The 17,404-nt window shown below is 36.6% G+C and overlaps 1 protein-coding gene across 5 annotated transcripts; it reads right to left on the reverse strand.

Moving 5' to 3' along the window:
* Positions 1-12,350: 12,350 nt before the first annotated feature.
* LOC130469193 (beta-1,3-galactosyltransferase 7-like) lies at positions 12,351-16,421 on the reverse strand. 5 transcript variants are annotated; one of them, XR_008929582.1, is made up of 7 exons: positions 15,917-16,421; positions 13,455-13,527; positions 13,246-13,366; positions 13,035-13,122; positions 12,798-12,923; positions 12,632-12,722; positions 12,351-12,509 (listed from the first exon to the last, which is right to left on the reverse strand). XR_008929582.1 is itself a non-coding variant. In XM_056838146.1 (7 exons), exons 1-6 carry the CDS (start codon positions 15,982-15,984, stop codon positions 12,642-12,644), a joined length of 501 nt encoding a protein of 166 aa, XP_056694124.1. In that variant the 5' UTR covers positions 15,985-16,420; the 3' UTR covers positions 12,353-12,509; positions 12,632-12,641. The 5 variants fall into 5 exon arrangements, 4 of the variants coding, with proteins under 4 accessions (XP_056694124.1, XP_056694125.1, XP_056694123.1 ...); XM_056838146.1 differs by having other exon boundaries at positions 12,353-12,509; positions 12,632-12,666; positions 15,917-16,420; XM_056838147.1 differs by having other exon boundaries at positions 12,354-12,506; positions 12,632-12,666; positions 15,917-16,420.
* Between the last annotated feature and the right edge of the window lie 983 nt (positions 16,422-17,404).

Genomic DNA, 17,404 nt, shown 5'->3' on the forward strand with positions numbered 1-17,404 from the left:
TTGGTACTTTGGATGAACTTACCTCAAAATCATAAATGTATTTCCAACAGAACACGAGAACAGAAGTGTAGTCGGCGAAAATTGATATGCGAAAATATAAACTGGAGTACCTGAAATTATGTAATTCAATAATTCTGTAAGCTAAATAAGAAATCTCAAAGCAAATCTAAGAACATACCTTATTGGAGTTCAAAATTGGAGGGTGATTTTAGGGGGTTTTTTGGTAAGAGGAAGAGGAGGGGATTTATGGTGTTTAGGAGAGAGAAAGGTTTTCCGAAAAGAGAGAAAAAATTGGGGTTTTTATCAAACTTTTGGCAAGGAATTTCGGATGACCCGCGAATTAAAAAATTTGGAGAAACTGAATATTTTTGAAATTTTTAAGGTCCCGCCAACAATTATGTGTTCTTATTTTGGTCGAATTTTTAATCACGATGTCACTGATATACTAAAGGTAATTACCAGTTGTGAGGGGGTCGAAAAAGCACGAGGCCAATGCGTGACCTCGTCCCTCGTGGGTGTGACGATTCTTTTTATTTAATCAAGTGTAATTGGATTTCCTGTGAGTTAACACCCAATTGACTAGTAATATAGGAGTCGCCATTCAGTTTTTAACGACAATGAGAAAAACTGAAAAAAACCCGGTTATCGTGACATAAAGGGAGTGCAATTATGTTTGACCACGACGGCCGTAAGTTCCCTTGTGATCCTGATCTCTCAACATACACCCGCAAGGTAGAAATTGAGGGTTCGGGGGACTGTAACTACCGAGAGGAGTACTTCGCTCATCGATACCTCCAGAGGCAGGATATCCTTATTAGCTCAGCATAAATAATTGAAGGGACATGCGTTAATTATTAAACTAATCTGAATTGATTTTAGCAATATGCAACATATAATACTAATTCGATCGTGATTATCTGATTTAAATAGCATTAAGGGACCTAGCATGATAATCCGATTTCCCAAAAATATTATATTTGTTAGGCGTGATAGAACAATCAGATTAGGTTAGTTTAACAGTTCATAAAAAGGGCGAGGAAAGCAGTTAAATCATCGAAAAGGGACACATTACGACGCACCCTTGAGAGGTGCGTCACGGTTCTCAGAAAACTAACCACTTTGACTTTGCTATTTCTCCTTTTTATTTAACGAATCTCAATTATGGGACAGGATACGTTCTGTTCGATTTATGGATCGATTGCGACAGAACGCGTGAACAATTTCGCAGCGAGAGGCTTAGGCTAAGGGGTTTAGAGTCAATACTCAGAATATATTATGTGTTGTTGTGTGTTGTTTCACGTCGAAACTAGGGGCCTATTTATAAGGAAGAGTTCGTGGAAAGATAGAATTGCAGAGTTCTAATCCGCAAAGAATTAGGAAAAGAGACGTACCCAGGTACTTTCAGCGCCCAGGCCTGGGCGCCGAAGATTTCGCCGCCCAGAGCCAGGCGTTGAAAATAGGGTCTGGGCAGCTTTATTTAGTCAGATTCGGATTCCTAAAATCCGTAGAGTTTGAGATTAATTCGAGTCTTTTAGCGCGTATCAATTTCATGACGGAATGCGTCTGGGCCCGTTACGAACTCTAGGCTCGTTAGGATTTTGATTAATATGTAACTCTTATTTCCGAATCCTATTAGGAATAGGATTCTCGCGATTTTCTATCTCATTTAGGATTTATGTTGGAGTGCAGCACCTAATTCTGACAGGTTTCTATCTTTTATGATTTGCCACTTTTAGACGCTACCTTTTACGGCAGTTACTATTTTTAGCAGGTTTCCATAAATAGCAGGTTTCGGGTGAAATGAAATAGGGAATCGAGATTCGTTTATTTTATAGGAGATGCGTTGTCAAGTGGAGTTTTTATGCTTTCATCATCGAACCTTTCCCTTGCGGGAATGGGGACAAAAGTAGGTGTCTACACATATGTACACTTCATATTTATAGTGAGCGTACTGAGAGAAAATGAATGACATGCACTCTTTCGCGCGACATCATTACTAGTATCAATCTTAAAGTGTCTAAACACCTTTGTCAACCACATACCATAAGGCATTTTATTTGTCCTGCTTTCTTTATGTGCACTCCGAATAGTGTTGACAATCATTCTAGGGAGATTCATCTTCTTTTTCCGAAGAAGGCAAAACATAATAAAGACATCAACGTAAGTCAGGGATGACTTTCTACCGAGACGAGGATTGAGGGATCCATGAAATATAAGGTGTAGTAGTCGATTTATCGGTGGAAAATCGTTAATGAGAGGCTTAGTGTCTTTCATGGAATCATTGTCGTCAAGCAAGACCCTCACGCAATCTTGGACTTTAAAATTTTTACTTTTAATCCAAGCTAGGCTAGGTTCATCATGGATCCCCTCATGCGGAATGCCAAGAATATGTCCCAGCGTCTCGTCATTTAGATAAATGTCTACGCCTCTCACCCATGTACGAAGAATCCCTTCCTTTTCACCCAAGGCCTCAATGTGGGTGTAGAACTCTCTCACAGGATCATCCCATATCTTCCCTTTATACTGTAGGAGGACATCCCATCCTTGGAACAAAAACCACTCACGCACAATTTTCGCATTGCCTTTAGTGAAATACTGAAACTCAATGTTCTTCCCTGGCCAAACTGGTCGTTCTCTGAATTCGTTTTGGAATAGCTGTTGGTAGTCTTCATTCCTGAACCTTTTATCAGGTATGAAATTTCTACCACTACTGTTTTCATGTCGAGCACATTTTGCAGACTAATTCTAATTGTTCCGAATACCTGCTTGTTTTGAACGCGTAGGGGGCGTTTCTTTGGTAGTAGGTGCTTTCTGTCTAACTGTTATTTTCATTGGCTTTATCATTTCACCTTCGTATTAAACGAGAGTTAATTAGTCCCTCAACAATTGAGTACACATATCACACTCATAACATAAAATAAACATCACTGTTAGCCATTTCCATTATTATAAAGATAGCCAGTGTGATTAAAACAACAGATACAAAAAGAGTTGGAATGCAAATGAAATCAGTATTCATCAATCAGTTACCAGAGCAACAATTTATCTGCCCTATTAAGAACATGTCCGAACTCAATTTATCCTATTCTAACCCACATCATTGTTGGCCATTTCCATTATTATAAAGATAGCCAGTTTGATTAACACAACAGATACAAAAAACTTGGAATGCAAAAAAAAATCAATATTCAACAATTACCAGAGCAACAATTTATCTGCCCTATTAAGAACATGTCCAAACTCCATTTATCCTATTCTAACCACTTTATGGCTTGAGAATCAGAGGGAAATTAAACATCATTGAACAAAATCATGTGAGAATGAACATCAGATTTACTCTACGGCTATCCATCCGTCATAAATATACACAATACAAACCAACTACACCCTTAAGCCCCTAAACCCTAATTTGTAGACCTTAAATCCTTAAGTTACAAATTTTATGATACTTTGGTTTAATTGACGTGGAATTCAAGTGTAATACCAACAAAAAACGAGAAGTGAAATACCTGAGAAGCCTGAATTATAATCGCCGATTATATTTTCGCGAAATCAAGACCGGGGTACTTGAAATTACAAACGGAAGAGGTTTTGCATAGAAATTAAAGAAGAAAGATGAAAAAATGGAAAGTAGAGTAAGTCGAAGAACTACCGTAATAGATGTGGAGCTTGAGCAGTTACTGGAAGATGAATGCAGAGGTTTTTAGGAGAGAGGTTTTTATGAGAGAGAAGGAAGTTGAGAAGTTATGTGAGGAGAGAGAAAATAATTAGGGCTTAAGTTAAAATGTTGGGAATATTTTTCGTCTATCCCACGAAAACAAAAATTAAAAAATGACTTCAATTTTAAATCATTGGGCCGAAAATTTAGGTTTTTTTAAACTTAAAATTCCTAATAATATTCCACTTTATCACAATACTTACTACTTTATTAATGGTTACCACCAACACTACATCGATAGATAAACAATATTGAGAATTAATTCAATTTACTATCTCATATACTAAAGTGTAGATGATCCTTTTTTTCTTATGTCTAATAAATCCTATTTGTACATGTGTTTTAAGTAAATATTAAGTATATCTTTTTCAAATTTATGTAAAGTATCGTTACATCTAATCGATTATTCAATTCGATAGTTATCTCGGTCAGCCTCATAATAACGTGAGCAAAGACGAATATGTGGTGTTAATGTTATTTGATTTCCAAATGTATTTTAAAGAACATGTGTCTTTCCCCGTTATTGTTATTGGTGGAACATTATTCAACTATTAAAGGTGTTAATCTATATTTTTCTGATAATATCAACATTAGTATAACATAGGGCTAGAAAAACACCAACACTCCACTACACATACAAAGGAAATACACATGACTAATGTGAATATTGTTAATTTTATAACTCTACTATTAATATGAATGCTAATGACTTATCCTCGTGACCACTTTATGCAGATGTAAACCACTTATCCACTTGACTATATTATGCTACACTTTATATTTTTGTTGTTAAAATATAATGTGATGAAAAAATCAATAACTTAATAAGAGTTTGAGTTAATTATGATTATTTTTGGCAACAAAACATAGTTATAGTTATCCAAGCAATGTTTCCGTGCATCTCCCTAGCCAAAAAACTTGTTTACTATTCACTTAAGTCGTGAACCCAATATGGTTGAACCAAATGGAAATTCTAATATTGAACCAAATGGAAATTCTAATGTTTTTAGGCATTACAATTAAGAGTAAAAGTTACATAGTTACCATGTAACGCAATAAGTACACTAGGTATTCATTGCAATAGAAATTGATCATACGACTGTTAAAATACGAGAACGGTTATGTCCAAGACCTAGTTTTAGAGAATAAAAGTTGTCTTGAAATATCATACCCAAGAACCACCACCTATTTTCAACAAAAAATTACTAGAACTTCTGCACAATCCTTTCAAAACATAAGTTTATGGCAATTACCAAGTATGAACAGGACATTACCAAACTGAAGAACATATAAATCATGACAGCCATATTTATTTCTTGGTCATTACCGAGTCATTAATTAGTAACCACTCACATAAGGTTTTTATAGTCGGGAATCAAGTTGTTAATAAGGACCATAAATGTAATGGGATCCTAACATTTTGGAACAGCCATATATTCTCCTTGGTGACTACCGAATCATTAATTGGTAACCCCTCATAAAAGGTTTTTATATTGGGGATTCAATTACTAACTTTACAAATATAAATTATTACATTTTGAATAATTAACTAGTTTGAACTCTAATAAATAAGAATTAGATCCCCTTAGAAAATAATGGTGAAACAAAATTAGAAAAATTACGACAATATCATCAATATAATATTGTTGTATCATGTACTTTAAACAACGTAGTTCATGCAGAGTAGCCACCACGTTGATGGTTGGTCACTGCCCACTTACAAACAACTTGCGTATATTTAAGAAATCTGGTTTCTTAGTCACTGCCAACTTACAAGCAACTTGCGTATATTTAAGAAATATGGTTCCAACAAACCTGACGATGGAGAGTTCCAAACTTATGACCTGATATCACTGATATCACCATAGAATTAAGTAATACATTTATAAATCATTAAGTGAACATAAATCCATAAGGACATCATTTTCCCTCTCTCCCTTGCCCGCCTCCCCACCATCAGTATAGAGAATGGAAGAGTCCCTTTGTATGCATTCGCCTTAGAATTCTGTGGTGATGAAGTTCCCAAGTAATGAATCTTGGATCAATCTAGGCATATGAACTCACAACACAGATAACTCATAAGGAGGTTCCCCTCTGCAGTAGTTAAGCAAGCAAAACCAGTGTGCATAAAGCAAACATTTATTTCCAATACAAAATGTTTAAACAAAGGCCATCAAATTTAACAACATTTCCCCTGTGTTCTAACTACTTCGTGACTTGAGATTGAGAGGGAAATTAAAATCATTTGAGATTGAACATCATCTTTACTCTTAGACAATACATACTACGCGCATCAAGGTATATAATGACACCATAATTCTATAGTATATTCATTATACAAACGTAAAGGGAAAAATAACCCTTTTACTGAATAATATTCAACTCCAATTGTTCTAAAAATAATAGGATTTGCAAGATCTGCAACAATAATTTCCAAACCAAAGTTTACACAGGCCACCAATAATTTCACTTGCTACTTTTTGGCTTCAAATTGAGAGGGAGATCCAACATCAATGTATAAAATCATGCGAGACATAAGATTTAAAAAAGTACAATTCGTCCCTCAACATCAAAGGAAATGGAATAACCCTTTCTCTATTGTAAAAATTAAATGTATCTGCAAGATCTACAACAATAATTTCCAATTCTAGTTTAATTTTCAGACCGTAAACATAATTAATTGGTACTTTGGATGAACTTACCTCAAAATCATAAATGTATTTCCAACAGAACACGAGAACAGAAGTGTAGTCGGCGAAAATTGATATGCGAAAATATAAACTTGAGTACCTGAAATTATGTAATTCAATAATTCTGTAAGCTAAATAAGAAATCTCAAAGCAAATCTAAGAACATACCTTACTGGAGTTCAAAATTGGAGAGTGATTTTAGGGGGTTTTTTGGTAAGAGGAAGAGGAGGGGATTTATGGTGTTTAGGAGAGAGAAAGGTTTTCCGAAAAGAGAGAAAAAATTGGGGTTTTTATCAAACTTTTGGCAAGGAATTTCAGATGACCCGCGAATTAAAAAATTTGGAGAAACTGAATATTTTTGAAATTTTTAAGGTCCCGCCAACAATTATGTGTTCTTATTTTGGTCGAATTTTTAATCACGATGTCACTGATATACTAAAGGTAATTACCAGTTGTGAGGGGGTCGAAAAAGCACGAGGCTAATGCGTGACCTCGTCCCTCGTGGGTGTGACGATTCTTTTTATTTAATCAAGTGTAATTGGATTTCCTGTGAGTTTACACCCAATTGACTAGTAATATAGGAGTCGCCATTCAGTTTTTAACGACAATGAGAAAAACTGACAAAACCCGGTTATCGTGACATAAAGGGAGTGCAATTATGTTTGACCACGACGGCCGTAAGTTCCCTTGTGATCCTGATCTCTCAACATACACCCGCAAGGTAGAAATTGAGGGTTCGGGGGACTATAACTACCGAGAGGAGTACTTCGCTCATCGATAACTCCAGAGGCAGGATATCCTTACTAGCTCAGCATAAATAATTGAAGGGACATGCGTTAATTATTAAACTAATCTGAATTGATTTTAGCAATATGCAACATATAATACTAATTCGATCGTGATTATCTGATTTAAATAGCATTAAGGGACCTAGCATGATAATCCGATTTCCCAAAAATATTATATTTGTTAGGCGTGATAGAACAATCAGATTAGGTTAGTTTAACAGTTCATAAAAAGGGCGAGGAAAGAAGTTAAATCATCGAAAAGGGACACATTACGACGCACCCTTGAGAGGTGCGTCACGGTTCTCAGAAAACTAACCACTTTGACTTTGCTATTTCTCCTTTTTATTTAACAAATCTCAATTATGGGACAGGATACGTTCTGTTCGATTTATGGATCGATTGCGACAGAACGCGTGAACAGTTTCGCAGCGAGAGGCTTAGGTTAAGGGGTTTAGAGTCAATACTCAGAATATATTATGTGTTGTTGTGTGTTGTTTCACGTCGAAACTAGGGGCCTATTTATAGGGAAGAGTTCGTGGAAAGATAGAATTGCAGAGTTCTAATCCGCAAAGAATTAGGAAAAGAGACGTACCCAGGTACTTTCAGCGCCCAGGCCTGGGCGCCGAAGATTTCGGCGCCCAGAGCCAGGCGTTGAAAATAGGGTCTGGGCAGCTTTGTTTAGTCAGATTCGGATTCCTAAAATCCGTAGAGTTTGAGATTAATTCGAGTCTTTTAGCGCGTATCAATTTCATGACGGAATGCGTCTGGGCCCGTTACGAACTCTAGGCTCGTTAGGATTTTGATTAATATGTAACTCTTATTTCCGAATCCTATTAGGAATAGGATTCTCGCGATTTTCTATCTCATTTAGGATTTATGTTGGAGTGCAACACCTAATTCTGACAGGTTTCTATCTTTTATGATTTGCCACTTTTAGACGCTACCTTTTACGATAGTTACTATTTTTAGCAGGTTTCCATAAATAGCAGGTTTCGGGTGAAATGAAATAGGGAATCGAGATTCGTTTATTTTATAGGAGATGCGTTGTCAAGTGGAGTTTTTATGCTTTCATTATCGAACCTTTCCCTAGCGGGAATGGGGACAAAAGTAGGTGTCTACACATATGTACACTTCATATTTGTGGTGAGCGTACTGAGAGAAAATGAATGACATGCACTCTTTCGCGCGACATCATTACTAGTATCAATCTTAAAGTGTCTAAACACCTTTGTCAACCACATACCATAAGGCATTTTATTTGTCCTACTTTCTTTATGTGCACTCCGAATAGTGTTGACAATCATTCTAGGGAGATTCATCTTCTTTTTCCGAAGAAGGCAAAACATAATAAAGACATCAACGTAAGTCAGGGATGACTTTCTACCGAGACGAGGATTGAGGGATCCATGAACTATAAGGTGTAGTAGTCGATTTATCGTTGGAAAATCGTTAATGAGAGGCTTAGTGTCTCTCATGGAATCATTGTCGTCAAGCAAGACCCTCACGCAATCTTGGACTTTAAAATCTTTACTTTTAATCCAAGCTAGCCCAGGTTCATCATGGATCCCCTCATGCAGAATGCCAAGAATACGTCCCAGCGTCTCGTCATTTAGATAAATGTCTACGCCTCTCACCCATGTACGAAGAATCCCTTCCTTTTCACCCAAGGCCTTGATGTGGGTGTAGAACTCTCTCACAGGATCATCCCATATCTTCCCTTTATACTGTAGGAGGACATCCCATCCTTGGAACAAAAACTACTCACGCACAATTTCCGCATTGCCTTTAGTGAAATACTGAAACTCAATGTTCCTCCCTGGCCAAACTGGTCGTTCTCTGAATTCGTTTTGGAATAGCTGTTGGTAGTCTTCATTCCTGAACCTTTTATCAAGTATGAAATTTCTACCACTACTGTTTTCATGTCGAGCACATTTTGCAGACTAATTCTAATTGTTCCGAATACCTGCTTGTTTTGAACGCGTAGGGGGCGTTTCTTTGGTAGTAGGTGCTTTCTGTCTAACTGTTATTTTCATTGGCTTTATCATTTCACCTTCGTATTAAACGAGAGTTAATTAGTCCCTCAACAATTGAGTACACATATCACACTCATAACAGAAAATAAACATCACTGTTAGCCATTTCCATTGTTATAAAGATAGCCAGTGTGATTAAAACAACAGATACAAAAAGAGTTGGAATGCAAATGAAATCAGTATTCATCAATCAGTTACCAGAGCAACAATTTATCTGCCCTATTAAGAACATGTCCAAACTCAATTTATCCTATTCTAACCCAAATCATTGTTGGCCATTTCCATTATTATAAAGATAGCCAGTTTGATTAACACAACAGATACAAAAAACTTGGAATGCAAAAAAAAAAATCAATATTCAACAATTACCAGAGCAACAATTTATCTGCCCTATTAAGAACATGTCCAAACTCCATTTAGCCTATTCTAACCACTTTATGGCTTGAGAATCAGAGGGAAATTAAACATCATTGTACAAAATCATGTGAGAATGAACATCAGATTTACTCTACGGCTATCCATCCGTCATAAATATACACAATACAAACCAACTACACCCTTAAGCCCCTAAACCCTAATTTGTAGACCTTAAATCCTTAAGTTACAAATTTTATGATACTTTGGTTTAATTGACGTGGAATTCAAGTGTAATACCAACAAAAAACCAGAAGTGAAATACTTGAGAAGCCTGAATTATAATCGCCGATTATATTTTCGCGAAATCAAGACCGGGGTACTTGAAATTACAAACGGAAGAGGTTTTGCATAGAAATTAAAGAAGAAAGATGAAAAAATGGAAAGAAGAGAAAGTCGAAGAACTACCGTAATAGATGTGGAGGTTGAGCAGTTACTGGAAGATGAATGTAGAGGTTTTTAGGAGAGAGGATTTTATGAGAGAGAAGGAAGTTGAGAAGTTATGTGAGGAGAGAGAAAATAATTAGGGCTTAAGTTAAAATGTTGGGAAGTTGAGAAGTTATGTGAGGAGAGAGAAAATAAATACCCTTGAGAGGTGCGTCACGGTTCTCAGAAAACTAACCACTTTGACTTTGCTATTTCTCCTTTTTATTTAACGAATCTCAATTATGGGACAGGATACGTTCTGTTCGATTTATGGATCGATTGCGACAGAACGCGTGAATAATTTCGCAGCGAGAGGCTTAGGCTAAGGGTTGGAGTCAATACTCAGAATATAATTATGTGTTGTTGTGTGTGTTTTTCACGTCGAATTTGGGGCTGTATTTATAGGGAAGAGTTCGTGGAAAGATAGAATTGCAGAGTTCTAATCCATAAAGAATTAGGAAAAAACACGTACCCAGGTATTTTCAGCGCCCAGGCCTGGGCGCCGAAGATTTCGGCGCCCAGAGCCAGGCGTTGAAAATAGGGTCTGGGCTGTTTTCTTTAGTCAGATTCGGATTCCTGAAATCCGTAGATTTTGAGACTTAATCGAGTCTTTTAGTGCGTATTAACCTTGCGACGGGATGCGTCTGGGCCCGTTACGAACTCTAGGCTCGTTAGGATTTTAATTAATACGTAACTCTTATTTCCGAATCCTATTAGGAATAGGATTCTCGCGGTTTTCTATCTCATTTAGGATTTATGTTGGAGTGCAACACCTAATTCTGACAGGTTTCTATCCTTTATGATTTGCCACTTTTAGAAGCTACCTTTTACGGCAGTTACTATTTTTAGCAGGTTTCCATAAATAGCAGGTTTCTATAAATAGCAGGTTTCTGGTGAAATGAAAAGGGGAATTGAGATTCGTTATTTTATAGGAGATGCGTTGTCAAGTGGAGATTTATGCTTTCATCATCGAACCTTTCCCTTTTGGGAATGGGGACAAAAGTAGGTGTCTACAGTTAGCCCCCACTTTGACTGAGTCTTGGAATAAGACGATGGTCAAAGTACTAGACGGAGTGCGTCACACAAGCCATGGTGTATGTGACCTGTTTTGCGAGGGTCTCACGAGCCCCCGAGTGATAACATTTGACTTAAGGGTCATCACTTGAAATGTCGACATATCCCTCACGTGTCATTGGGATTTTTCAACGGATAGTATAGAATACTCCCTCACTTTGTCATTGGAAGTATCTAAAGAGGCGTAGAAACTCCCTCACTTTGTCATTGGGAGTAGCTACAGACACTAGTGGAAAAAGGCTCATTTGCATCGCACATTTAAGTGCATTTGCGTCGCACATTGTGCGTGGCAAAAGCTCTCGACGCAAATGACTAAAATCATTTGCATCGCACATTTGTGCGACGCAAATGACCCTCATTTGCGCCGCACATTAAGCAAATGTGCGACACAAATGACTTTTCAGGCACCATGTTGAAAAGTCATTTGCGTCGCACATTAGCTTAATGTGCGACGCAAATGACTTTTCAGGCGCCAAAAAATAAGTCATTTGCCTCGCACAATAGCTTAATGTGCGACGCAAATGACTATTTGAGCGCCAAAGAAATAAGTCATTTGCCTCGCACATTAGCTTAATGTGCGACGCAAATGACCTTTTTGGCACCAAAAAAATAAGCCATTTGCGTCGCACATTAAGCTAATGTGCGACGCAAATGACTTTGAATTTTGTAAAAAAAAATAGATATTTTACTATATATATATATATATATATATATATATATATATATATATATATATATATACATATACATATATATATATATATATATATATATATATATATATATATATATATGTATATGTATATATATATATATATATATATATATATATATATATATATATATATATATATATATATATATAGTAAAATGGACAACTCATATTATTAAATAGAACCACATCAAATCAATAAGACTAAATACGTAAAGGCAGTACCTTCATAAATCTTACAATACAAAAGCTTGAAATATCTACAACAATGTATTCCATCTAACGGTTTCTCTTGACACCCAACAAAAAAAAAATATTAGTTGCTGCCCAGAATCTTCTAGTGTTTCCCTTGCTTCTAGTGTAGTAGCAAAAAAAATAGATATTTTACTATATATATATATATATATATATATATACATATATATATATATATATATATATATATATATATAGTAAAATGGACAACTCATATTATTAAATAGAACCACATCAAATCAATAAGACTAAATACGTAAAGGCAGTACCTTCATAAATCTTACAATACAAAAGCTTGAAATATTTACAACAATGTATTCCATCTAACGGTTTCTCTTGACACCCAACAAAAAAAAAATATTAGTTGCTGCCCAGAATCTTCTAGTGTTTCCCTTGCTTCTAGTGTAGTATCGAGCAACGTCCTAACAATCATGGCCAAGGCGTAGCAAGTGATGAGAAAAGTGCATTTAGTATGTCAATCAAATTGGTTTTGGTGTACAGATCGTGAGTAGAAAACCAACCTTCACGAAATCATCCACTAGCAAAGCGGTTCCATCTAAAGAAACATTTTGGTTAAGGTGTGAATATAGTTAACACAAATGAGATGAGACCCTGAAGATGAAGCATAAAGAGGTTGAAAATGCATAAAAAAAAGCAGATATCAGGAAAAAAGAAACTGAATCTCACTGATTTATAGAAATATATGTTGCCAAATCTTTGGAGATGGCATAGATCTGCCCAGTTGCATGGCGGAAGTACTTGTTTCCATCTTCCCCAAACTTCCAGAATTCTGGTTCATGGTATTTAACATTCCTATGAAAAAACAAAAGAAATGCATAAGAGGGACATTGAAAATTATCTAAATACCAAGAAACAAAAAAAGAACAAATGGATGACCTATATAAAGAGGTCCTGGAAGCTTACTTATCAGCCAGAACGGGTCCAGATTTCATACATCCGATATACACTCTTGGTTTTGATCGATAATGAGCAAGAGTTGACGTAAAAACACCTGCAATAAAAAACAGATAATGAACAAAAATCATCAGAGACAGTGGATAATGGAAACCATGGTGGTGAGGGCAACATATGATAGATAATTAGATACAGAAATAACATTATTTTAAAAATGTACCTAAATTTAAATGTACATCGTCATCCACCTTGACATAAAAATCAGCATCCCATTTTCCAACAGCTGTGGAGAAGTATATCTTGGTTTTTGCAGACAATTCATGATATCCTTCAATATGCTCCTGAAAATGTTTTTGGACAAGATTCTCACAATGACCGAAAAGGTTAACCTGTACGTAGATATACTGAACTTGGGGATTGTATTATTACCAGCCTGAGAAAGTCATGATGCTGAGCTTCCTCGGAATCAATCGCTCGATCTAATATGCTGTTAGATGTAGCACTATTTCAAGAATGCATATTTCAGTCAGTGCACATTTCACAATAATTTAGCATTAAAAAAAAAAGCACATTTCACCACATTTATAACAAACTATCTTCCAATAGCTCCAACAGTCGAATGGAAAAAAATATGCACGGTTAGAACACAAAGGAGTATGACCACTATATCCAATGTCCTTTTCAGTCTCTCCACAAGCAATAAAAGCTTTGCTTGAAGTTTAAAGGATATGAAGTTTTAATCTTGGTGATTTGCAAGTTGCAACAACAAATCTCATACCAATCACACCAATGCTTTGATATATTATGTGTGTGCTTATCAATCATTTTTTTCATTATATCCATGTACTTCCTTAGGACTTTTAACCCTTTAAAGTACTATGATACAAACTCCCCTGAATGCCAAACTCTCCAGATTCCTCAAAAGATACTTGTCGTCCTAGTTCTTGTTTAAAGACTTAGTTTTTACTTCTTAACCAAGTAAATAACAATCAATCATTTTGAAACATATATGACAAGAATTCTTAGCATTGCACAAGAATAAAACCCTTGCTAGATATTAGATGACTAAGATAGTGTTGGTAAAACTTTATTTTATCTTATTTGTTCAGACAACATAAGTTTTTTTCCGAGACAAAAGAAGTCCGTGTAAGAAAAAATAAGTCTTTTTAAGGTGAACCAACCACATATTAGAGGAAGTGGACTCTTTGAAAGTACAGATCCAAGGCTAAGAAAATGTGTAAGTTAGAACACATATGAATTCTCTGCCCATCAACCCACCCTAAGCGTTAAAGATCATAACTAGAGGCACTGGGTAATGTCCATGTATGTTATATTACTGACCAGTAACTAATTAGGGTAGCTGGTATTGCAGTTATAAGGAATTCAGTTATTAAATTCATAGAGCTATCTTTATCGGCTATCAAATGAAAAGCTTGATTCTCTGATCTTCAATGTTCAATAAGCTCAAAGGATAATTTAAAAGTTTCAACCAATGGCCAGTTTAAAGAGTTGATCCAGGCAGGCAATCAGTCATTCGGCCATTCCAAAAGCACACCCACCCTGGTGACTGATGTTACTATCAGGAATTCAGGAGAAAACTATGGCCAATTTCATAGTCTTATTAATCATTCATAAGAAAGTATGGTGGCCTGTTTACATACATAATACTATTATCTGTATAATTCTTACAAGTGGATATCCATTTTAGTTGGAAGACTGTGTGTTCAATGTAGACAAAGTGACAAACTGCACATAAGATGAAGCCCTACTTGTATAATGGATTACACTTACATAATCTCCCTTCCAATCTACAAATGCAGAAACAACATAAGCAACTACTACTTGTCAACATAAGCAACAGAAACAACAAATGCAGAAAGATAGAATATATCACTACTTGTCAGAATTGTCACACAATTCAGAATTATTAGCAACTACTGACAAAAGAAAATTAAGAATATATTAGCAGCAAACAATTTATCTATAGTACCCAATTCATTGACAGTTCATTATAAAAGTTCCAAAAGTTAAATATACATTAAAAACAGCAATTAGTAACTGATTTTGAATTTAGAAAGGGAAAATGAATCTGAAAATGTAACTGTCATTAACGCAAAAACATAAGCTTCGATCACTAATCACTTATTGATCCACAATCCATTTGGGAACATAAGCAAGTTCAATCTAGCAGAACAGAAATGAAGTAACTTTAAATTCAAAATCCTAGATTCTCCATAATAACATAAGAAAGGGGCAAAAGATGATAAACTTCGACACCAACGTAGGAGAGTGAAAGTACACTCCCATATGGTGTGACAACAATTCAAATGGCAATTAAACAGTCTGATTGTCCCCAAATCACATCGGATCACATGATCCCAGGTGCATCAGTAAACTAGAAGTCTAACATTCACAATAATCAACAAACACCCAGATTCAATGTGGGATAATTGATCAAAGCAGTCAGATCACGCAACATAACACGCTCAGTGACTAAACTTAAGCATCATACTTCACAACACTAAAAATCCAGATCTGCGAAAAATTAATACGACCAAATTCCCACAAAATTAGAAATTAAAAACAACAACATTCATACTTCAGGTCAGCAATGTAGCATCTATATGGGAAATTGTTTTTTCAGATTAAAATCAACAAAAGATCTAATTTCCACCCAAATCACTACGATCACGATTCAAACCTACCCAGATCAACAACTAACAACTTCAAAAAAAAATCAAAATCCTCAATTAAAAGTTCAAAAACTCGAAAACAAAATACTCGAATTCACAAACTAACCAACATGATCAAACCCTAGATTTATAATAAAACAACAAAAAGAGGCGCAAAACTAATTAAACATGGAAACTAAGGTAGGAGAGAGAAAATACCTCAGCAGGAAGGTAATCATGGATGGCGGCGGAGTAAACGAGAGCTCCAACACCAACATGTTCAGCATATTACTCAGCGTTCAAAAATCAAACAATAATACCCAACGGAAACTGCAAACGAACATTAATTCTTCGAGATGTAGCCTTCTTCGTCGCGCCGGGACCTAGAATTTTTCCAGTTCTTGCCATTTTCGCACAGCTTAGATTTCCATTGATTAGAGTTTCGGAGGAGACAGAGAACAAGGTATTGGAGCCTTTGAAGGGAAGCGGGATAGTGGTGTTGTGGTTAGGGTGGGTTTCAAACAGGAGATCTAGAAAAAGGAGGATGAGAGAGAAAGAGATGTATGGAGGGAGGAGGCGGAAACCCTCTGTGAGGAAATGAATTAATTTTTAGGAATTTTAGGGTATCATTGCGTCGCCATATTAAAAAGCTGCGATGCAGTATAATCTTTGAGGATGGACTAGTCCTTTGCGTCGCCATATTAAAAAACTGCGACGCACTTGATTGAGTCATTTGCCTCGCAGTTTTGTTAATCTGCGACGCAACTGACTCTGTGAGCATTCTAGAGTCATTTGCCTCGCAAATTAACAAATGTGCGAGGCAAATGACTAAATTTTACGCTAAAAATTGTCATTTGCGTCATATGTTCAGAATGGCGTGGCAAATGCGGGGATGCAATTAAGCGTTTTTCTACTAGTGAGATGTTTTCGAAATCAAAGCTATAAAGTGTAATTGGGCCTGGCCAAGCCCAACCACGAGGTAAAAATATTTTTAAAGATTCTCATTTTCAGGGCTAGCTAAACGAGAAAACCCCCTTGTTTTTATAGGACGTAAAACGAAGGAAAATCCAGCACCCATGTTTTTATAGGACGTAAAACGAAGGAAAATCCAGCAAAAGTTATCGCTGCAGCGAATAAGGACCTGCGCGGTTTAATGGCGCAGACCCCGCCGGCTAAAGATAGCGAGCCTGTCCGCTAAGGGTGGACACCCCGTCCGATAGAAGTGGACGAATCTGTTTTTGAAATTTGAAAATAAGGACCTACGCGGTTTGTGGCGTAGACCCCGCCGGCTAAAGATGGCGAGCCTGTCCGCTAAGGGTGGACACCCCGTCCGATAGAAGTGGACGAATCTGTTTTTGAAATTTGAAAATAAGGACCTACGCGGTTTGTGGCGTAGACCCCGCCGGCTAAAGATGGCGAGCCTGTCCGCTAAGGGTGGACACCCCGTCCGATAGAAGTGGACGAATTTGTTTTGAAATTTGTTTGTGCTTTTTGAAAATAAGGACCTACGTGGTTTGTGACGTAGACCCCTCCGGCTGAAGAGGGCGAGCCTATTTTAAATTTGATGACTTTATTTTTCGAAAACTGAGGACCTGCGCGGCTAGTGACGCAGACCCCGCCCGCTGAAGGTGGGCGAGCCCTGTCCGCTAAGGGTGGACGCCCCGCTCGCTGGAGGTGAGCGAACCTGAATTCGTCTTTTCGATTTGG

The sequence above is a fragment of the Spinacia oleracea genome, chromosome 3 (assembly GCF_020520425.1).
Source record: "Spinacia oleracea cultivar Varoflay chromosome 3, BTI_SOV_V1, whole genome shotgun sequence".
Taxonomy (NCBI): domain Eukaryota; kingdom Viridiplantae; phylum Streptophyta; class Magnoliopsida; order Caryophyllales; family Amaranthaceae; genus Spinacia; species Spinacia oleracea.

Coding starts and splice junctions, on each gene's coding strand:
- LOC130469193 (XM_056838146.1), bottom strand. CDS start 15,984: ATGCTGAACATGTTGGTGTTGGAGCTCTCGTTTACTCCGCCGCCATCC. Junction 13,123..13,245: donor CGATGTACATTTAAATTTAG/GTACATTTTTAA, acceptor TTTTTATTGCAG/GTGTTTTTACGTCAACTCTT. Junction 12,667..12,797: donor ACATATATTTCTATAAATCA/GTGAGATTCAGT, acceptor ATGTTTCTTTAG/ATGGAACCGCTTTGCTAGTG.